This window comes from Bufo bufo, chromosome 6 (assembly GCF_905171765.1).
Source record: "Bufo bufo chromosome 6, aBufBuf1.1, whole genome shotgun sequence".
NCBI lineage: Eukaryota > Metazoa > Chordata > Amphibia > Anura > Bufonidae > Bufo > Bufo bufo.
In genome coordinates, this window is record NC_053394.1 from 127918004 (window position 1) to 127942483 (window position 24480).

The window sequence follows — 24480 nt, forward strand, 5'->3', positions numbered from 1 at the left end:
ACCTTCCCAAGATGATCAAAAATAAGTATTGTAGTCCCACATCGGGGTGCAAATCCTACAAAAGATCGGCCAAACCGTTAACAGAGTGTAAAAGGTGTTAATCAGAAAGGATAACCCTAAAACATAACATTACCAGAGATAAATTAATATCTAATCTAAATAGTGTTAGTAACGGCCAATAAGCATAATTGATCGTATGAAGAACCATTCTTCATATGATCTATTATGCTTATTGGCCGTTACTAACACTATTTAGACCTCTCCTTAGATATTAATTTATCTCTGGTAATTACTTATTCAGACCTGTCTCCTTATTTGTATCATTGTACATGAGTCGATTTTATCCAATATCGGATGAATAGCCTCGAATATCTTCAATGGGAACCGATTGTGGTTCAAAATATTCGGGTGTATTTTCGAATGTCCGATCGTTTCTACACCATCGAATATTGTGAAGCAATCGATATTATTGTTGCTTCAGATTGTCTTGGCTGTTTCTAATAGCCTCCGCGATCTCGCGATATCTAGAACGAGATCGCGCATGCGCAGAGGTGCTACGTCTATAAGGCACTTTTTCTGCGCTCCAGGCCTCGTCTCGATACTGTGATGTACGCATGCGCTGCGCTTACGTGCGGGCGGGCAGGTGCGTTCATTGGCCGTCCATTGTACAGATGGCAGCAGCGGGAACCAGGCATGTATTTAAATGAGGAGGGAACACCAGGTTAGTTGGCGTCCCATGTGCAGTGATATTTACCTGTACACTGCATTATTCCTTCACCTCTCATCTATGAGGTAGCCCACGGAGGACCCGATCATCTTGGTGTACCTCAAGACCAGCTGACTGACCGTGTCATTTCTGGTCTGCAGGTTTGATCATCTCATCTAGGGATCGATCTGCTTGATTCTTTTTTCATCTCCCCTGATGAACTGCCCCATGTCCTGGCAGTGAAACATGCGTGTAGGGAATATGCCCATGCATTTCTAGGGACATATAGCATTTAGATTTAGGGACAGGTTCCGGACGGGGTCGTCCTTATAAGGACGAGTGCCCTGTGGTCAGGCTGCTACCACACCTTTAGTAATAGGGACGACTGGCTAGACAGTTATAGGGACCGTTTAGGGACCCTGCTCACATGTGTTTGACTGCCAGCCATTTGGTATTTCCCTGATGTTTTATCCGGATATCCATATAGGATGAACTACTATCAATCCATCGTGTGGTATAGCATCTGACGACCGTCCCTGGGTACCGGTAGGACACGCTGGTTACTCAGTGCCGCCGTGCACTTTAAAATTACTGTATTTATGTTTTGGGATTACCATTGGTATAACTGACCAGTGGTTGCTATCTGTGTATCCCAATGTTCGTCTTCGCACATTAGATTTAGGATTTTATTGGCATATTCAATAAATGTTATGTTTTAGGATTATCCTTTCTGATTAACGTAATTACTCCAGGTAATCCAGAGTGCAGACATACCTCAGATCTGACCTCTCACATCCCTCTAATTTGATTAGAGTGTAAAAGGTGCCATTAACTTTTATTCCTTTCACAAGCAGCAAAGTCTATATCAGCCGTAAACAGAAAATACCTTGCTAACCTGCACAGCCTTGTGATCCAGGACAGTCTTTGAATGTCTTCTCCAGCTTTCCTTCGGGGATTGTTCTCTCAACAGGAATGATGTTTCTCCTGGAGCTGAACTAGCATCTGTCCTGAAGGGTAGGCAGAGCTAAACTGAAGTGGCTAATGCAGTCCTGACTAGAAAGCTCATCCCTCATAGGGGAAAGCTAATGGGAATAATTACCTAAACAGTGCCACCTACAGACAGCTTTTGGGAATACATACAAAGCATAATACCAAGCATGAACAGATTAAATAACATAAAATCAAGAACAATTTGCAACTTCCCTGTTCTGAATATGTGGGTTGTCATGGGGTCTTCAAGTAGGTATGTCTTTCTCTTTTAAATCCATTTAGGTAGACAGGGAAAGGTTCCTCACGTCGAGAGAACTGATAGAGGGATATGGGTAGTAGATGAGAGCAAGGGAGAGTCTTTATCTATGCATTGGTGACTGACCAAAGATAGCCCTCTATAGTCCACAATGGCTGAAAATGCCTGAACATTCACAGCCTCTCACATAGCATAAACAGCACCTCTGGAGATCAAATGGGTACTGGCAAAATATTGTAAAGGTCAAGAGAGAACCCTTTTCACTGGAGCTTACTATCTAAAGGAGGTCAAGGTGGTACTCCTTAAAGTGGACTTGCCACTTCTCTTGATATTTCTGTATTCCCCGTGAAATAACAAGTCTGGAGCATCTTTTATTACAACTCTGCTTTGTGTTGTTTCTCCTTTATTCCTCCTAGACATGTATGAATAAATTGAAAACTGGGCATTACCACTGGTGGGAAGGGGGTTCTGGCATAGTTTAATATTGTCCAGTCAGTGCTGCCAGTACCAGGCTGTGTAATGACAAGGAGTTTCCCATCAGTCTTCATCCACCAGTGTTATCTGCGCTGCAGTGAATTCTGGTGTCCAACTCACAAATGTGGAAGGTCTCAATATACAGTATTTTTGTATACTCTCTATATAGGCCCTCGGCTACCTTTTAGGTTTTCACCTAAAAAAAATGGTATTTGAGCATTGGGCTACAGAAGCACTTAATGGGTAGGTTCCCGCCTCCGATGCAGATTCCTGGCCCTGTTGGCAATTGCTTCTTCTCCTACCTGTAGGGGTAATTCTTTCAATTTTTGATAGTAAGAGTAAGGGGGCATAGTCTCTGAACCACTCAACCATGCATCTCCTGTAATTTTCTTAGATGCCCCTCAGTCCACTTCTGAGGTGTCCACTCTTCACTCTCACTGCAGGCTGGCATGTTGAGAGGGCACCATCCATCCTCGTCAGCAGCAAAGTGGCATAACCCGTGACAGTGTTTTGTTGTACACTCATACCATGTCAGCAGTGTAGTCTTACCATCTCTCCTTCCGATCTTTGAAGAGCTGTAATAGGGCCTGGATCAGGCGCTCATAAGTGCTGTTTTTCTAGGGGTGGTAGGGGGTAGTGCACATCCTTCTCATCTAATACAGCTGGCACAGACACCCAAATTTCTTGGGAGGTGGTAGAGAGTAGTGCACATCAGTGGCGTTGCGGGCCGCACCGGGTGACACCAGTGATGGGGTGACACCAGCAGGGCCGGCATTTACGAATCCCAGGCATAGTCATTTGTATTGCCGTCCTTAGGAGTCTAGGATTCGAACCCACAACCTTCTGTATTAGAGGCAAAGCACTTACCCACACAGCCATAAGAGCTGCATTGCCACTGACTGAAAGAATATGAGATTCTACTGTTATAGCTGGCTAAGTGTACATCTATACACATGACAGCTCAGCTGCCCTAACACACCCAGCACTGCTATATCTCTATATGACAGCTGTCCCAGCACACTCAGCTCTGCTATATCTCTATATATGACAGCTGCCCCAGCAAACCCAGCTCTGCTACATCTATACACATGACAGCTGCCCAAACACACCCAGCTCTGCTACATCTAATACACATGACAGCTGCACCAGCACACTCAGCTCTACTATATATGACAGCTGCCCCAGCAAACCCAGCTCTGCTACATCTATACACATGACAGTTGCCCAAACACACCCAGCTCTGCTACATCTATATACATGACAGCTGCTCCAGCACACTCAGCACTGCTATATCTCTATATATGACAGCTGCCCCAGAAAACCCAGCTCTCCTACATCTATACGCATGACAGCTGCCCAAACACACCTAGCTCTGCTACATCTATACACATGACAGCTGCCCCAGCACACTCAGCTCTGCTATATCTCTATATATCTATCTACTGTATAGCAATACTTAGAGATATATAGATGTAGCAGAGCTGGGTGTGCTGGGGCAGCTGTCATATATAAAGATATAGTAGAGCTGAGTGTGCTGGTGCAGCTGTCATGTGTATTAGATGTAGCAGAGCTAGGTGTGCTGGGGCAGCTATCATATATAGAGATATAGCAGAGCTGAGTGTGCTGGGACAGCTGTCATAAAGAGATATAGCAGTGCTGGGTGTGTTAGGGCAGCTGTCATGTGTATAGATGTACACTTAGCCAGCTATAACAGTAGAAGTCTCATATTTTTTCAGTTGTAGTGGCAATGCAGCTCTTATGGCTGTGTGGGTAAGTGCTTTCCATCTGATACAGAAGATCGTGGGTTCGAATCCCAGCAGAAACTTTTCTGAAATACACAAGCACTGACTCCATATATGGACATACAGGGCGGGACACAGGAAGAGGCTGCATCGCATCGCTAATATGGAGGTAAGTATACGTTTTTTTTAAAATTAATACCCGACTGTTACTGCCATGGAGGGAGCGGGAGGCACTTGATACTGGCACATGGGGGGGGGGGGTTGCCACTATGATACTGGCACATGGGGAGGCACCTGATACTGGCAAATGTGGGGGGGAGGGGGGTTGGCACCTGATACTGGCACATGGGGGGGAGGGGGGTTGGCACCTGATACTGGCACATGGGGGGGTGGCACTATGATACTGGCACATGGTAGGGGGGGAGGAGAGAGGCACTTGTTACTGGCACTTTTTTTTGGGGGGGGGCGAGATGGCACTATGATACTGGGACATGGGGGGGAGAGAGGCTCTTGATACTGGCACTTTTTTTTGGGGGGGGGAGATGGCACTGATACTGGGACATGGGGGGGAGGAGAGAGGCACTTGATACTGGCACTTGGGGGGGGGGGTTGGCACTTGATACTGGCACATGGGTGAGTTTGGCACTATGATACTGGCACATGGGGGTGGGAAGGAGAGAGGCACTTTATACTGGCACTTTTTTGGGGGGGAGATGGCACTATGATACTGGGACATAGAGGGGGGGAGAGGCACTTGATACTGGCACATGGGGGGGTTTGGCACTATGATACTGGCACATGGGGGGTGGGAAGGAGAGAGGCACTTGATACTGGCACATTGGGGGGGGAGATGGCACTATGATACTGGGACATGTGGGGGGGGGAGGAGAGAGGTACTTGATACTGGCACATGGGGGGGCATCTATGGGGACACATACTGGCACATTATTGGGGGGCATTATGGGGGACACTAGGCCGGCAGCCTATCAGAGGCCGGACACTGAGGGCATCTACTGGGGCATTATGTATATGGGGCATTTTATACTGGTACATTATGGGGGGCACTAGCAGGAAGGGGGGAGAGGAGCACTATGGGGGAATTTACTGGGGGCACTATATAGGGGTATTTTATACTGGGACATTATGGGGGCACTATGGGGACATTAGCTCAACTGGGGGCATTACAAGGGGGTATTTTTTGCACTGTCACATTATAAGGATAATTATTTCTACTGGGGGGTATTATGGTGGGCTTTATTACTCCCCCATGGTATGACCCCCTAGTAGCAGCACCAGCCTCTCCCTGCTCTGCTATCCCTCTGCCTCTTCTCCAAATCCTTATTATGAAATCTTTCTCATTAGGATAAAACACAACATCAGCTCCACCGAGACCCCGGCCAAGTGTTGAAGTGGTGTCCGAGATCCCAAGGGCCAAGCCAAGTAATTGTAAGTTTTCATGTGAAATATGTTTGTTATACACATATAGCCTACACTGTGCCACACAATATACAGTATACCTCTACACTGTGCCACACAATGTACAGTATACATCTACACTGTGCCACACAATGTACAGTATACCGCTACACTGTGTAGTCTGTTCTATAAGCACCATTGTTTTGTGGAGGCGGACAGAAAATAATCTGGAAGTGCCCCTCCCGAGACCAGGCTCTGACTGCTAGGGGGGATCTGCTGAGCTAACGGATGCCCCCTATGGCAGTAGCACCACCATAGCCCCCATATATGGCTAAAAAATTATTGCTTTGGGGGGGGGTCTGGCTGTTGCTTATTACTCTAGTTGTGGGAAGTAATAAAACTGCTGTAGCCAGCTAAACATTTTTGCAGGTCCAAAGTGTCCCTTCATGAGTATATTCTGAACCACCCTGGTACCACAATTTGCACACCAGCATGGAGCGTCATCTTTGGAGCGGTCCCTATCCAAAGGGTGTCAGTTTCTCTCTGTTTCTGCACTATGCCATTGCTTGCTTCTCCACTCTTCTTTGCTTCACTCCACCCATGGAGCTTCTGAGGTCTCTGCCCTCAGAATAGGGGCATTCCCCAAGCTATCATTCGCCTACACTTCCTTTTCCTTAATCAACATGAAGTTAGGGCCTATATCTACTCTAACTCTACATAAGTGGGACCAGTCACTGTTTCCACTTAGTTCCGGGATTGGGCGTCTGTGTGCCTGTTGCTATGGTCCAATCAGTTCCGTACCTAGTATAGATGACATTTGTTGAGTTCCAGCTTCAGAATGTGCTCTCCAGCCAGATCAACACCAACTCCAATCTCTCTAGGAGTTTAGTCATATTAGTTGAGAACATATTTATGCCATCTAGGTAAATTAGAAGGCATTCAAAATTCAGCTTCGCAAGATAGAGCTGCATTGCCAGGGTGTTGGAAACCAGCCCCATTGGTGTGATGGTGATAGTCTTTCTCAGAAACAGGCACCTGTCAGTATTCACTGGCTATGTCCAAAGTAGCAAAGTGCAGTTGTGTTCAAAATTATTCAACCCCCAATGCTGTAAAGGGTTTTAGGGAATTTAGTGTACATTTGTAATTGTGTTCAGAATGAAATCTTACAAGGACTTTTTAAAGAACCAAATGCAACTAAAATGACATCAATTGTTTTTGTAATACAGTATTAAATGTTTTTTTTTTGTGATTTCTTCATTGACACAATTATTCAACCCCTTAAAGACTACCACTCTTAAGAACAGAGGTTCATTCAAGTGTTTTCGATCAGGTATTGAAAACACCTGTGGATGTCAAGGAGCAGCAATCAAGCATAATAAGCACCAATTAGGCAGATTTAAAAGGACTGTGATACTCAGGTCCTTCTAGACATTTACTGGTGTGTTTACAAACATGGTGAAGTCAAGAGAATGGTCCAAGAAGACAAGAGAAGAGGTGATTTCTCTTCACAGGAAGGGCAATGGCTATAAGAAGATTGCAAAGATGTTAAACATACCAAGAGACACCATAGGAAGCATCATTTGCAAATTCAAGGCAAAGGGCACTGTTGAAACGCTACCTGGTCGTGGCAGAAAGAAGATGCTGACTTCGACTGCTGTGCGCTACCTGAAGCGCAAAGTGGAGAAAAGTCCCCGTGTGACTGCTGACGAACTGAAGATTTGTCAGATGTGGGTACTGAAGTTTCAGCTCAGACAATAAGGCGCACACTGCGTAATGAAGGCCTCCATGCCAAAACTCCCAGGCGCACCCCCTTGCTGTCTCCAAAGAATAAGAAGAGTCGACTGCAGTATGCCAAAAGTCATGTGGACAAACCACAAAAGTTTTGGGATAGTCTTCTGTGGACTGATGAAACAAAATTAGAACTGTTTGGGCCCATGGATCAACGCTATGTTTGGAGGAGGAAGAACAAGGCCTATAAAGAAAAGAACACCTTGCCTACTGTGAAGCATGGAGGGGGGTCAATCATGCTTTGGGGCTGTTTTGCTTCTACAGGTACAGGGAAGCTTCAGCGTGTGCAAGGTACCATGAATTTTCTTCAGTACCAGGAGATATTGGATGAAAATGTGATGCAGTCCGTCACAAACCTGAGGCTTGGGAGACGTTGGACCTTTCAACAGGATAATAATCCCAAGCATACCTCCAAGTCCACTAGAGCATGGTTGCAGATTAAAGGCTGGAACATTTTGAAGTGGCCATCGCAGTCACCAGACTTAAATCCGATTGAGAACCTCTGGTGGGACTTAAAGAAAGCAGTTGCAGCGCGCAAGCCTAAGAATGTGACTGAACTGGAGGCTTTTGCCCATGAAGAATGGGCGAAGATACCCGTAGATCGCTGCAAGAAACTTGTGTCAAGCTATGCTTCACGTTTAAAAGCTGTTATAACTGGAAAAGGATGTTGTACTAAGTACTAAGATTGAATGTCACTTGGGGGTTGAATAAAACTGATAATGATGTGAGCACAGAAAATACATTTGTGGTTATTTCATTATAAATGTTATGTTATATTTGTCTGACTTAAAAGTGCCTCTTTGATTTAATTGTAAACAAGATGACTGAAATGATCAAAATCAATGTCAAACTGGCCAAAACACTCAATTTCAGTGGGGGTTGAATAATTTTGAACACAACTGTACTTAGCATGGCCCAGCGGTACCACCGGCTGTCCTTTGTTTGGGGCAGCAGGTAGACATCATGCTCTGTGCATGCATTCAAGTGCCACACAAAACTGCAGACTTTCAATCTTCTATGATGTGGCTGTCCAAAATTTGTTTCAGCAGTGTCTTAGCCTGTATGCCGAATTCTGGAGGAATGTCATGGTAGCACTTATGAATGGGCCTGGTAGCCCTAGTTGGCATCTTGTGTTTTGGAGTCAGTCAACCCAAAGTCTGTATCACTTTTAGAGAAAGTGTCAGGATGCATCCCTTAGAGTTTAATCACAATCAATTCTATAGCAGAAAGCTTTGCCCTCTCTAGCTGTACCTTCTACAGGACCTGGTAGTTGTCGATCTTGAGATGACTTAGCACACCATGAGAGTAGCAGCACTCGTATACAAAGGCTGTCTATTGGCATGATTCTTATGTAACTTGTTCCTCTCCTAACACACGATCTATAAGTCCATCTGACTCTTGCAATGCATTAATTCCAAGTATTGCTGGAATATTAGAGTTCATAATACTCTCCAACACCACTATGTAATTTTTTCTCAGTTTTCCGCACCAGACCAGAGTGTCCACTTGCATCACTCTCTCACCTACTTTCTATTCAAGTTAATGGGAGCTAAGTGCTTCAGTCCTGCAGTGACCAGGAACGGGTTCGCTGACGCCACTTTTAGTGCAGTGGCCGGGTCAGGTAGATAATACACTGCTCAAAAAAATAAAGGGAATACAAAAATAACACATCCTAGATCTGAATTAATTAAATATTCTTCTGAAATACTTTGTTCTTTATATAGTTGAATGTGCTGACAACAAAATCACACAAAAATTAAAAAATGGAAATCAAATTTTTCAACCCATGGAGGTCTGGATTTGGAGTCACACTCAAAATTAAAGTGGAAAAACACACTACAGGCTGATCCAACTTTGATGTAATGTCCTTAAAACAAGTCAAAATGAGGCTCAGTAGTGTGTGTGGCCTCCACGTGCCTGTATGACCTCCCTAAAACGCCTGTGCATGCTCCTGATGAGGTGGCAGACGGTCTCCTGAGGGATCTCCTCCCAGACTTGGACTAAAGCATCTGCCAACTCCTGGACAGTCTCTGGTGCAACGTGACGGTGGATAGAGCGAGACATAATGTCCCAGATGTGCGCAATTGGATTCAGGTCTGGGGAACGGGCTGGCCAGTCCATAGCATCAATGTCTTCGTCTTGCAGGAACTGCTGACACACTCCAGCCACATGAGGTCTAGCATTGTCTTGCATTAGGAGGAACCCAGGGCTAACCGCACCAGCATATGGTCTCACAAGGGGTCTGAGGATCTCATCTCGGTACCTAATGGCAGTCAGGCTACCTCTGGCGAGCACATGGAGGGCTGTGCGGCCCTCCAAAGAAATGCCACCCCACACCATTACTGACCCAATGCCAAACCGGTCATGCTGGAGGATGTTGCAGGCAGCAGAACGTTCTCCACGGCGTCTCCAGACTCTGTCACGTCTGTCACATGTGCTCAGTGTGAACCTGCTTTCATCTGTGAAGAGCACAGGGCACCAGTGGCGAATTTGCCAATCTTGGTGTTCTCTGGCAAATGCCAAACTTCCTGCACGGTGTTGGGCTGTAAGCACAACCCCCACCTGTGGACGTCGAGCCCTCATATCACCCTCATGGAGTCCGTTTCTGACCGTTTGACCAGACACATGCACATTTGTGGCCTGCTGGAAGTCATTTTGCAGTGCTCTGGCAGTGCTCCTCCTGTTCCTCCTTGCACAAAGGCGGAGGTAGCGGTCCTGCTGCTGGGTTGTTGCCCTCCTACGGCCTCCTCCACGTCTCCTGATGTACTGGCCTGTCTCCTGGTAGCGCCTCCATGCTCTGGACACTACGCTGACAGACACAGCAAACCTTCTTGCCACAGCTTGCATTCATGTGCCATCCTGGATAAGCTGCACTACCTGAGCCACTTGTGTGGGTTGTAGACTCCGTCTCATGCTACCACTAGAGTGAAAGCACCGCCAGCATTCAAAGTGACCAAAACATCAGCCAGGAAGCATAGGAACTGAGAAGTGGTCTGTGGTCACCACCTGCAGAACCACTCCTTTATTTGGGGTGTCTTGCTAATTGCCTATAATTTCCACCTGTTGTCTATCCCATTTGCACAACAGCATGTGAAATTGATTGTCACTCAGTGTTGCTTCCTAAGTGGACAGTTTGCTTTCACAGAAGTGTGATTGACTTGGAGTTACATTGTGTTGTTTAAGTGTTCCCTTTATTTTTTTGAGCAGTGTATATCCTGAATTTGTTTGTGATGCCAATTGCAGCGTGCGCAGGGTACTATCCCAGGGCCCTTCCAAGGTGTTATAACGCACGTCCCATATTATGGAATGCCAGAGTGGTGTAATAGCCTATATTGTCTCTATAGTTTTGTGGGAGTTGTGTCACGGTGTCTCCTACCTGGGTACGGCCGGACTCCTGGCTCCTGGATCACTTGCAATAAATTTGAGTGTAGTGATAGTTGGAGTAGTAGAGGAACTTGGCAGAATAATTGATGTCCAGACATTTAGATGAAGTTCAAACGTTTCTTTACTTGAAATATCTTTCATCCAAGCGGTATACAGCTTTGGTTTCTTGGTCCCAGCAGGTTTTGGCAATCATTGGCAGGAATGAATACTTCTGCTTTAAATGTGGAGCTTGCAGGATAAAACGTCTGCTTGGTAGCTCTGTAATTGTGGCAGGGTTAGCTTCTGCACTTATCTGGTACCTTTTGCTTTGTGGGGACAGATTAGCTGAGGAGGAATTGGCTTCTCCTAGGTCTCTGGACTTATCTCACAGATGGATTCTCAGGGGATGCTCTTTTCCTGGAACTCTAGAGGTTGTCTGTAGTTTCTGCTTTCCTCATCCAGCTGAGCTGAAGGTGCTCAGACTGGGTATATGGCCAAGTCTCAGCCGAGACTAGGTCCTTGCTGTCTTCCTTATACAGGGAGTTCACTAAAATCTGGTTCTAACAGTTTTTTCCCTCCCTTGCTGCAGGAAGAGGAACTAGCCTACTCTCCTCAGAGGGGGCTAAGCTGGAATAATCCATTCCACCTCCGATACACTAAACTGTAACTATTACCTGCCAATGTGTTGCTGCCACCTACTGGTAACCAGGCAAATTACATAAACAATTGCATTTAACATGGTTTTGTATGCACATTTGTGGAGGACATAAGCAGGATCACATCAGATGACAGTATAAAGGCTCTTAGGAGATAGTAGCCGGGTAGAGGAGTGTAGTAACACAACTCTGGGGTGTTACAGTCCCTGTTCATGTTCAGTTTCTGGAGCAGGCAGCTGGTGTTAAAAAGCTGGAATAAACCTTTTAAGGTTTTTATCGGAAAGAACAAATGTAATAGGCATTAACAAATTAATTTCATGGTCAAAAGTTAGTTTGCCAGAGGTAGAGTAGTCCAGAGCCTTCAGTGCAGCTTGAGAGAATATTTTTTTTAAAGAGTAGGAGTTGGAATTTCTCCAGCCATCAGTATTCCTTGTTTTTGTACATGATTTCATTGCTCTGACTCTGATTATTTGTTATAGAGACTTGAAGAAAGTGACAAAATGCCTAATAAGAATCCCATCAGGCATTCAGAATCTATCCTAAGCATCTTTCATACATAAGTATCCCTGGATCAAACCCTTCTGTATTTGTCTTTTAGCTGGAGCTCCAGTCATTCCTCATATTCTGCACTTCTGAGATTCCAGTAGGAGACAGGTGCTGTGATGTTCCAGCTAAGGTGAATAGTAGTCTATAAGTGCACTTTGCTGTTGCTGTCCTGCACTACATCCCCTACCCAGTGCTGCTTGATAGCTCATCCCAATGTAAAATTTAACTATGAATACCTTGATGCAGTTCTGTAACTATTCCCCCTTGGGTTTACAGCTTCCTGGAATTTTCAGTCTCCACAAGTTTCCTAAATAACATATGAAGTGAGATCTGCATATTGACGTTTTTATTGCACTGAATATGTTGAAATACTGTAAGATATACTGGGAAATACAAGCTACCAGGGAGATCTGCAGGCACGGGGCAAGGTGTATGCAACAAAGGATTTCATTACACCTTAGGTTACATGTTCCAATGGACGTGACACACAGTTGTAGATTCCAAACACTTTAACAGTGATCGTATGACATATGACTTGACAGCCTATCAAATGTAACAAATTACATAATGCTAGCCATATATTTATGGACAAGTATGTATTTTATTCAACATGGTGGCCACGTCATATCATAGGTTTATCCATTCACTCAGTACCTTCAGATTGGTAATTTCCCACCTTGGACAGGTCCTTTTCCATCTCAAATCTTCTCTATTGACCTTTTTCTCCTTTCAGAGGGATAAGGACAGCTGTCCAGCTCCACCTTCTGCCTGCATCTGCACCTCAGATGTTCAAGGACCCCCGGGGCCCCCTGGACTTCCTGTAAGAACCATACCTGACGTAGAATAATAAGACATACTGTATCACTGATATATCATACTGTTGTTTGAGATGGGCAGATATGGTTATACACTGTCATCTCACCTGTTTTCTACAGGGACCACCAGGTCCTCGAGGATCCAAAGGGGAGCAGGGTGAAGAGGGACCAATGGTATGAAAGTTTGTGCACCACTCTTCTGGAGCATATTAAAAAAAATTAACAAGGAGTGTTTCTAAATTACATTTTTATTCATTGTATTCATGAATGATATTAGGAGGACCCAAGGCAGCTTGGCATGCACCCCCCACTCCTAGGAATGCTTTAGATGCCAATTCTTTTTTTCTGCCGCCCCAGAAAGTTGCATAGAAAACTGAAATAACCTATTGCCAGAACCCCTGTTGTCACAAAGTGGACACTCTAGGAGCCAGACAACCTGCCCTCACTTCAGCCAATGCATTTATCACATGCACAGCCATTCATTTAGATCTCTGGCATGTAATACTACGGTACATATAATTGGCCATCCATAGCTGGGGAGGTTCAGGGGTTCTGACCTGGCAATCAGCTGATCCCCAGTGGTCCATCTTCAGAAATCTCCAGTAATCAGCTGCTATCACCAAGGGAATAGGAGTTGTCAAGATAAGACAACCATTTAAAGGGGTTGTCCAGCAACATTTATTCTTTTATATATTGTTTACGTTAGGTTAAAAATAAAAAATAAACCATCCTCATCTTCACCGATCCCCTGATGATACCGTTCTGAACTGCTTTCCACTTCCCGCTCCCACTCGATACACCGGAAATGCTCCTGCTGAGGGGGGTAACTCCTATGGCAATTGATTGGCTGAGCAGGCATCTCTTGGAATTTTCAGTGTATCGAGCTGGGACTTGCACGTGGAGAGCAGTTGGGACCAGAGCAGTATCGTATAGATGATGTCGAGTATGCCTCCTTTTTATTTTTAACCCACTGTTAGCCATATATAAAATGAATGCTAGTGGACAACCCCTTTAACAGGACCTTGCAATAGAGATGTCAGTGCCCAGCTGTCACAGATTTCCAAATGTGCCACTCTGAAACAGCTAGAGGTAGGATGATAATGTATACATTTTAGCTATCAATCCCAGTCTTTGCGCCCCTTTTTCTGAAACATTGAGTTTTTTTTCTCAAATGCCTCCTATGGTGTATAATTGTTGTCATGGTAACACACCTGGGTACCAAGGGAATTTTTAAATTTTTTGGTCTGCTCCACCTTCCATGCTATATTTTCTGGAGTTTCTTACATGTCCTGACCTATAAATGAGGAATTTTTTATCATTATACTATTTATCCCCTCGCTTCAAGCTGTGGAGTAGATTGTGCTCTGGGATTTGAATAAAACTTTATTCCTCAACCACCTGCGTTAAATCAACACATCACACATTGGGGAATGAACTGAGAGGAAATGTAATCAACACGAAGGAGACGCTGGTTTAAAATGTTGATGAAATGTAAAACAAGGTGGCAATATCTGTGAAAGCGATGTAGGATGCATTATTTTTTTCTTGTTTTTTCCAATGCAGAGTCTAAACCATTAGTTTCCTTTCCATGTTCTTTAGGGTGAAGCTGGAGTAGCTGGACAGATGGGTCCAGAGGGTGTTGGAGGGCGAATGGGATCTCCTGGAGCTCGTGGGATGATGGTTTCTGGACCAATGGTATCAATTTCTAGTCATTAAGCCACATGGAAATATTTTTCCATATACCGTATATACTCTAGTATAAGCCGACCCGAATATAAGCCGAGGCCCCTAATTTTACCCCCAAAAAATGGGAAAAATTATTGACTCTAGTATAAGACTAGGGTGGGAAATGCAGCTATAATGCAGAGTGTATGTGTATATAATGCACACACTCTACATTATATACACACATCTGCAAGAGGGTGACTCAGATTGATGGGAGTCTGACTCTGACTCCCTGTATTTAATGCAGAGTGTGTGCATTATGTACACACACACTCTGCATTAAATACAGGGAGCCATCCACAGATCTCCCCCTAAACAGTGCCATCCACAGATCTCCCCCCTAAACAGTGCCATCCAAAGATCCCCCCTCCCCTAAACAGTGCCATGATGGCACTGTTTAGGGGAGGGGGGATCTGTGGATGGCACTGTAGGGGGATCTGTGGATGGCAGTGCCATCCACAGATCCCCCTACAGTGCCATCCACAGATCTCCCTCCCCGACGCTCACAGCAGTATATTTATAAACGAATCAGTAACTACTTTAACTTTAATCATTGCTCATTGCTGAGCTCTTTACTCAGATTATTTGGATATCTTACTTTGTCTTAGCTCCGGTAATAGCAGGCAGTGCGGGGGGCGGCGCTCACTCACTGACGTCACGCGCCTGCTCCCACTAGGCGGCGCAGGCGCGTGACGTCAGTGAGTGAGCGCCGTCCCCCGCACTGCCTGCTATTACCGGAGCTAAGACAGACCTAGACTCGAGTATAAGACGAGGGGGCTTTTTGAGCACAAAAATATGTGCCAAAAAACTCGTCTTATACTCGAGTATATACGGTATTTCCTTCAATACCAATGTTTTGTCATACATATTTTTAATAAGAGTCAAATGTTATACCATGGGATAGCAGCAAACAATCAAATACAGACCTAAAACTAAATCCACATTTTACAATGTTGTTTAGTTATTCCACCCTTCGAAAAAGTAACATACATCTTCCTTTAGCAATGTTGAGGTAGATATCATGAAAATGACTGTTAATATCTACATTTAATGCCAAGTCTTGACTAGTTGTAGTTGTAATCCCATTCACTATGACACATAGTGGGGGAGATTGATCAAACTGGTGTAAAGTAGAACTGGCTTAGTTGCCCATAGCAACCAATAAGATTTCTCCTTTTATTTTTCACAGCTCCTTTGGAAAATGAAAGGTAGAATCTGATTAGTTGCTATGGGCAACAAGGCCGGTTCGACTTTACACTAGTTTGATAAATCTCCCCCAGTATGCCTGTAACCATGCAAGATTATATGTAGGTTTCAAGCCAGCTCAGGTCTACAACCATCTTGGGACTCAATAATTACTTCATGCATGACCTCAATGCCTTCTTTGTTTGACCATGTGCAAGTACAGTTGTGAACCTATTAAGTAGCCTACAGGTAGCATACCTCGAACCTGAAGACCAAATTTGATCAGACACACTGATGGGATCATGAAGAGTATAAATAGCGTAAGGCTTTTGCCTAAATAGAATAATTTGAATGTTTCAAATCTCTTAAAAATAATTACCAAATTTGATGATCACAGAGAACCACACAGTTTATCTACACCTGATATTTCCACTAAATAATATCAAGGTTCCAAGACGAACAGTAAACCAATTTGATCATAGGTTGATTGATGGGAGCACAGAAGTAGTCCAGTGTAGCCACCTGTTAAAGAAAAGTCCACGCAGCATTAGATCTCCATCTACTCTGGATGTTTCCATAAGATTACCTGAAGATTCCAAACCTCCTAAGAGCAAAGAGCAAATTTGATTGTACACACACTTATTGCATTGTTCCTGAGTCCGGAACCTAAACATTGACAAAAAAGTTTGTAGTAGAGTTGATTTCTGAGTTGATTTTAGGTACAGTACCTGCACACTTGAATATGCACCTGCAATGAGGAGAGAATCTTTGTAGACACAGAAGCTTTATGGACAAGGAAGTTGGAGTCCTGAATAAAATTGAGTTCAGGGGGCTTTCTCCAACTTACACCTTACACACGGTTCTAGGACAATTGTGCTACGTCACACAAATGATTGTTTAATTTCAGGGCCCTCCGGGTATGAAAGGAGACAAGGGGGACACAGGAAGTCCTGGACTGCAGGTAATATAGGATGAAAAACGTTATCTATGCTACACATCCATCTTATGAATCAATTGTGTCTGGGAACTTCATGCATTAGTTCAGATTTTGGGGTTTCTATCACTAAACACTGTAAACAATACTGTAAACAATGTGGTTCAGTAGTAATCGTTGTTGCAGAGATAGTAGTCACATTACACCTAGCCTGGGGAACATAGAACCTTCTGTCATATGAGAAGACACCGGCATTATAAATGGCAGATGACAGGTTGGGAGTGGTTGGTCATGTTAAAGAAAGGGTCAACGAGCCTCAGGTTCATGCATAAATAAATGATTTGACTTCTCTTTTAGGGTCCCCCTGGTCTGGAGGGCATCCCAGGAAGAGATGGGATGATGGGACCCAAGGTATGCATGACTGAACTGCTCTATATACTCATTAAAGAAACCTGCTAATGATGCTTACATCACATGTGTAATCACAGCTATAAATGTGTGTGCTTATATATATGACTAGTGTGTGACTTTAGCTATTTTTGTAGCTGTGGGATTAGCTGTCTTGCTGTTTTTATTAATAGCATTGTGAATGTTTTTTTCACCTATATAAAACCAGTTTTCCATGTCTATGGTTGATGTCTTATACTGTACTTCAAGGCACATCTGCGCCTTTATTCTTTCATTGCCCCTCAATCATTCAATATATAACTGAACACAGCTCTGATTCCTAATGACATGATTACTTTTTCTGTCTATTTTGTTATATTCTTGGAGGTCATTTATTTCCAAAATTGAATCACCGCGTCATTTTTATAGGGTATACTGTACTGGCTACAATACACATACCTTATGTTCTGCTGCTTTTGTATTCCAGTATGGCAGAAAGCAAGCCAGACCTTAGGGGTGCCCAACCTGTGCCACCTCACAGGATGCATCTCCTGTAATTATGGAAGGGGCACCACTGGCCCTGATGTCCTGAGCACCTGGAAATTGCATCTCTTGGTGCCTAAAACTATGGAAGGGCAACTGAATAGGATGGAGCTTCATTCTCTAGTTTATTGTCTTTTGTATGATTATATTATTTGGGCACTGTATTGGACACTATAAGGGAGACATAACTAGATATTCGTACAGGAAATGTACAGTGAGGCCCATTACAGGCACCGTGATTTTCTTTGTGCAATGCATGATGAGATTCTAATTGACAAGTAGTGTTTCTAAAAAGGATTATACCATTAAAGCCATTTATCCGAAACAAATGGACTCAAAGAGGAGTCAAAAGAACCACCCTATAAATGCACATCCAACAATGACCATAGATAATAGAAGTTTATATATGAAGTTTATTAGACAACTAAAACAAACAGACACATTAAAAAATTGTATCAAAATAAACAACGTGTCGGTAACTGAATAAAACCGACACCTACAGAATCCACTGAGCGTCCACAAAATCAGGACATGAAATGTATGCCAGCTATACACAATATCAACCTATAGACTACATGTAGAAAATGTTAAATGAGGTATGGCCACTAATGAATAAAAGCAGACCACAATGAGGTCAAAAAGCAAGAGCCAGAACCTGTGAAAGCAGCTTGTGCAGTGGATCTGAACAAAATGAGAGATGCCCATGGGTGGTTCTTTTGACTCTTCTTTGAGTCCATTTGTTTCGTATCATATTTTAACCACTCTTTTGCACTCCCTGTATTACTTGCATTTATTGGTGTGCCCCCTCCGTCTACACTTTATATTAAATCCATTTATCCGCTATCCACAAGACCCCCACCGATTATGAGGACGCCGGTCCTGCTCACCTGAATGAATGGAGTATGCGTGGAGCTACACCATTCATTCCCTATGGGACTTCTGGAGATAGCCAAGTACAGTTCTTGGCTTTTTCTGGTAGTCCGGTAGAGAGGAAATGGGGCTTCAGTGTGGATTCTCAACCTGCTGCTCCCTTTATTCAAAGGGAATAAGTTGATATCATGGCACAACCCTTTAAGGCATGTTGACATAACTCCCATTGTGAGCCTGTGTGAAACAGCTCTTGGTCCTGTATCTAAATTGCTTGTTGGCACCCTCCTGGCACACAGCACCCAGAGTGTTTACCCCCATCACTAGCTATGTCCTGCCCTTTTTTACATACTAGAAATGACCAAACCGTTTATTGTTGCCCTGAATCAGTCTTGCTTTGTCTTGATAACTCATTAACAATTGGTCTCCCAATCCAAACTCACCCCTTTTGAATCTTTCCTGATTGCAGCAGTGAGACTCCTCTATCTATTCGCCTGCTACACCAATACCCCTGCCATCTCTTTCCTCATCTTTGTCTACCACCATACCTGTGCTCTATGTTCTTCCAACGATCTAAGACTAACGTCCTCCATAATCCAAACTTCCCATTCACGCCTCCAAGACTTTTTCCGTGCTGCACCAATTCTCTGGAATGCGATAAGCCAGACAATCAGAGTAATTTCCAATATCCACAGTTAAGTGTGCCATAAAAACCATAGAGCCATCACATTACAGAAATTGACTCCTGTCCTTTTATCATCATCATTCCTCAGAACCTCATCCCTTCATCTGACAGTATTCTCCACATTCCATGAAGCATTGTACAAGACAAATTCATGCCTGACTTCAGTGGGTTTCAGTGCCTGTTATTGCTCCAGTATAGTGATTATTGCAGTGTGTCAGTGATTGATTGCCCAAATGACCAGTTATCAAGGCAGATAATGTCTACAGCCAACATTAAAGTTACCCTACTGCCAGGTTCAGACTGGCCTACTAGAGTACCAGACGGTAGGCTCAAATTTTGACAGTTAAGGTAGATTTACATTACCTGATTGTTGGGCAGATTATCGGGAATGCAAATTCCTGCCAATACTGGTTCCCGTCAATCTGCCCATTTAAATGTACCGACCAATAACGCAATGAACCATCAAAATGCTCGTTCATTGGGTGATCCTGTCGTTCATGCAGGCACATTAATCATCGTTTCTGGCAGAAGATTGGGCTGTCTAAACAGCGCTCTGCTGCCCAGAAACAGTGCAGCTGTATGGGAACGAGTGATCACAATAGTGATTCCTTGTCCTCATACTGTGAAGGAGATCGCAGTGGTCTGCTTCACTGGACGAGCAGCTGACTGTCGGAAAGGAGCTTCCATGTAAACCTGCATTTATTCCCCAAAATGTCCAGCACAAGACAACCCTACTTGGAGCTGACTTTGGAGACAATCATTTACCACTAGGTCTATTTTTGGGTTGCCGATGGGTTTGTTTCTATTGCTACCTTATCTTTTGAGGCTACCATTTGAATGATGAAGGAGGGTTGAGATTAACTTTTTGCACACCCAGAGTTTTAGCACATGTGGATTCTTCTTTGGAACTTTTCTCCACTTAGTTTTCTAAATTTCCAACGTTTGCAGCGAGACACGTATCTCAGTGACAGCTCATTATGCTTCTGAAACTCTCCAGACAAATGTGACCTTTTAATATACAGTTGGATTTTGCTTACTGCAGAGAACAGCAGCTGGTTTTTCAATAAATCACTTTTTTTTAAAAGTTTAGATAAAGAATGCTAATAGCCGTGCACTTGTCATGTTGACTCATAGCTAGAGAAGGCCTGTATAATACATCATTAGCCATTTGCTGGTGCCCACAACCTTAATTTACTTCATAATTCAGATGTACTAATACTATATTATTTGACCGCTATATATTTCCAGGGTATACGAGGTGTGGAGGGGATATCTGGAATGCCAGGACCATCAGGGCCTCGGGTAAGAAGCATAAACCATCACTTTAATGTAGGATATCATGCTCTGGTGATAACTGATCTATCGAGCGAATGTTTTAAGAGCCCAGCACCTAGAATTACCCAATGACTCTTCTTTACACTGATTCCATTACTCCATGAGCCCAATGAGTTGTTTTTAATGTGGCCAACTTAACGCTATAATCATTAGAGGTCAATTAAGTTATGAAAAATTAGATTCCGCTGCTTTGACGAATTTCACAAAGAAATAAAATTTGTTACGAATTACTTTGTCACGAATCGCATTCCAGTAACATTGCAAGGGTTAATCGGGGGTAAAAAAATATATATATACTCCCCTCATCTATTTGCTCGGGAGTGGCCATTGCGGCCATCTTGATTGAAGAAACTATGCAAAATCTCGAACCCGGCCAGTGTGCTGATGTGGTGACACCACGCGTAAGATTTTGCATGGTTTCTTAGATTAAGATGGCCGCGACGGCCTCTCCGTGAGCAAATGGATGAGATGAGTATGTTTTTTTTATTAATTTTTTTTAACCACCATTTCAGGAAAAATTGATTCGTTACCACGAAGCATGAGGCAATTCGGCTTTGTGGCGAATTAAAGTTTTCCAGAAATTCGGATCAAAGTCAATTCGCTTCATTTCGATTTGTTCAACACCAGTTATCATCCTAAGGCCGTGAATTATGGCTGTAACGTCTACACTTGTATTCAGTTAATCTGAACCCAACTCAGATCACTATAGAATTCTATGGTCATCCAAGTTGGGTTCTTTGGAACGCCATTTAATAAGAACATATGGTATATACTTCTTATCAGGGGCGTTGCTAGGGTCTTAAAAGATCCGGGCCAGTTTCTGGGACCTGATGAGGAGGTATGTTGGCAGGTTGGATGACTAAATATTGGCCCTTGTGGGAAAAGGTGTCCACTATAAGGTTCAGACTTGACCTTTATCTGGCCTAGTGATGATTTGGGTGATGGGTGCCTGAGCAGTAGTCACTCACCTTGCAGCATTGTCTGTTATGTAGAATTTTGCTGATCACTCTGCTGTCTTGTCTCTCAAGTGCTCTCTTGAAGCTCAAAGGTGTTGGTCTCTCTGGAGAAGTAAATATTGTTCTCAGGAGCAGGAGCTCTAGAGTGTGCTTCCTCTCCTCACTGTAGCTACTCTGGAACTCCCCCTTCTAGCAGAAAGCACGACCAGCTCATTCCTGCGAAGAAAGGAGGAACAGGGTGGTGGGTTTAAACCAGGTCTTGCACCAATTCTTAAATGTGAAATTTTTAACATGCGTCACATTTTTTAACCTACCCACATGACTACTAAGCTCAGAATAAGGCTACTTTCACATCTGTGTTGTTAATTCCGAATCCTTGCGATTTAATACATCCAGATGCATCCGTTTCGGCCATTATGAAAATTGTTGTAAGCCAATATGCTTCGGATCCGTTTTTTTTCGCTAACAAAAAAAAATGATTCGTCACCACTGAGCTACATTGATTTTCATGCCGGATCCGTTTTTTTTCCCGTTTCGCAAACCAGACCGAAAACCTCAGTTTGCACCAGAACGCTACAAAACAGAATGGATGTATACTTATGCATCCTGATCAGTTCTGTCCCCATTGACAATGAATGGGGACACAGCTGAACTGTGTAATTCTAGTTTTGAGGTCCTCTGCTGGATTTCAAAACCAGAATTGAAAACGCAGATGTGAAAGTAGCCTTAGCAGAGGTTGAAATGGAAAAACAACAAGTTATACTGAATCTTTTCCTACAAACCTATATATCAATCCTATCTTATAACATGGCGCCTGCAGATTGAATTGTATTGTCTATGTGAATAGAAGATCTATTTGTCATAGTGGCAATAACCCTAATATATAGGGCAACATTTATATATAGAATTCCTATAATACATAATACATAGCCAGAGACCAGGAAAGTGAGGACGGGAAAATACTGTGCAACTGTGAGACATTTCAAATTGGTCTCATTACATATAATATATTACAGACATTTACAGCTGGAACACCAGGAAATCTAGATAAGTCAGAAATAAGTACATTGAGATATATTGGTGCTGCATGAACACAGATGACCAAAATTAATGACCTTTTCACACTTGGTTCATTGTATTTAGAAAGGATTTCTGGGTTATCTGCACAGATAAACATCATCCAGGTCCTTCCCTGGTCTATGGCTTCTGTATAAGCTGTGCCTCACCTGTTAATGAGTTGTGTGTGGTATGGCAGCTCAGCTCCATTCATCTGTGATACTAGTCACCATGGACAAGTATGGCACTGCTTGTGGTAAAAGTAGCGACATTTTTCAATTTCTAGTTTGAAACATAAGACTCTTTGGGTGTGTAGTTTTGGGTGTGGTAGAAGGAAGTAATAGTATTCTTTTGCTGTCTCATTTGGATTAGGGTATAAAAAATGATATTAAAAGGGTTTTCCGACATTTTAATACTGATGACATCCTCTAAATAGGTCATCAGTATCAGAGGATAAGTTGGGATCCCCACCGATCAGCTGTTTTGAGGAGGCATCGGTGCTCCTGTTGAGCTGCTCCTAGGCCACATGACCGATGAACGTGTCATCACTGGCCTAGGAAAAGCACAGAGAAGGCCGCAGCCCCGCTGCCTTCTCAAACAGCTGATTGGCGGGGATCCCGGGTGTCAGACTCCCACCGATCAGATACTGATGACCTATGCTGAGGATAGGTCATCAGCATTAAAATGTCAGAAAACACATTTAAAGGGGTTGTCCCACGAAACATATTCTACAGTTTTCAAACCAGTACCTGGATTTGAATATTTTTGTAATTGCATGTAATTAAACATTTAGCATAGCCACTGAGTTATTCAATAAAATCTATCTGTATAGCGCCACCTGCTGTTAGTTTTTTCTTATTTCTTTGACCTGCTCACTGAGAAGGCCGCACATGCTCCGTTTCATCCTTCAACTGCCTCCTGAGCTGTGATAGGGAGAGCACGGACACGCCCCCTTATCTGCAGCAGAAAATACACTCCCCCTGAGCTGTCAGCTTGATATAAATCTATCAGAGCAATATATGGAGATCTCTGGACCCATGTGAGGTACAGGGCTGGTTCTAGCTTTGTTTGGAAGACAATGTCATGTACTATATGTCTGATTTTCATTTTTACATTAGTCATGGGATAACCCCTTTAAGTCTTGTACTATACAAAGAAATTCATAGGTTGATACTATGCCAACTAGATGGGAATCAAAATGCATAGAAATCAACACCCATATGTGATTGTTCTTCACAAAACCTTAGTCCTTCCATTATCCCAATGGCATTGTTATGCAGAGACTGGAAGAGGTCTTCCTCAAACTATTGCCACTGTAATTTCAGACTTTTTTGTTACTGCTCTGCCATAGGAACCCAATACAATTTAATGCTTCATCCAAAGATTACTTGGTAGTGAGACTGGCAACCAAATACTTTAGAGCTTAACCATCCAGTTCTATGAGCTTGTGTGTACACCACTCCATCCCTGAGATGTTATGCCAGGATACTTCCTTACTGTTGACCAGGGTAACATTTTGACCAACTGACTTGTTAGAAAGGCATCTTTTTATGGCTGTGCAACATTCAAAACCATCAAGCTCTAGAGTGCCACCTATTAAACAGCTGATCTTTGCCAATGTATGCACCTGTTGGTAGTATATGTTGTTCTAGATATGCAGTGTATGCATGAACTTAGTGTACTAGGGTCCTGGGTTTTAATCTAACCAGAGGCATTATGTGCTTGAAGCTTGTACATTGCCCCCTTCCCACCTTGAATACAGCTGTAGTTCCATTTAGTTCTTAATACTTTACCTTCTTGATTCTTACCTTCTTAACTTGAAAGACTCTCTTCATAGCTTGTAGTAAATCGAACCATTTGTAAACCCAACATTGATAGTGCTACCTCTAGATTCAGGTTCACATTCATTTAGACTTTTGATGTGACTTTGAATCCTACAAGGTGAACTTGTAAATTGACTATTGCTGTTATGGGCAACTCAACATCAAGCAGAACAATTGCATTACTTCTCCATATCCTATACACCACCTTCAAAGCATAACTTCAAGGCCTAGT

The 24480-nt window shown here is 43.3% G+C and overlaps 1 protein-coding gene across 2 annotated transcripts in view; it reads left to right on the forward strand.

The window, feature by feature from the left end:
- COL20A1 (collagen type XX alpha 1 chain) overlaps nucleotides 1–24480 on the forward strand; it is a 141539-nt gene that overhangs the window by 106192 nt on the left and 10867 nt on the right. For both annotated transcript variants that reach the window (XM_040437853.1, XM_040437854.1), the window contains 7 exons: nucleotides 11990–12067; nucleotides 12671–12757; nucleotides 12873–12926; nucleotides 14352–14447; nucleotides 16570–16623; nucleotides 16954–17007; nucleotides 20327–20380. In XM_040437853.1, coding sequence (XP_040293787.1) covers nucleotides 11990–12067; nucleotides 12671–12757; nucleotides 12873–12926; nucleotides 14352–14447; nucleotides 16570–16623; nucleotides 16954–17007; nucleotides 20327–20380 — 477 coding nt within the window. The remainder of the gene's footprint in view (nucleotides 1–11989; nucleotides 12068–12670; nucleotides 12758–12872; nucleotides 12927–14351; nucleotides 14448–16569; nucleotides 16624–16953; nucleotides 17008–20326; nucleotides 20381–24480) is intronic.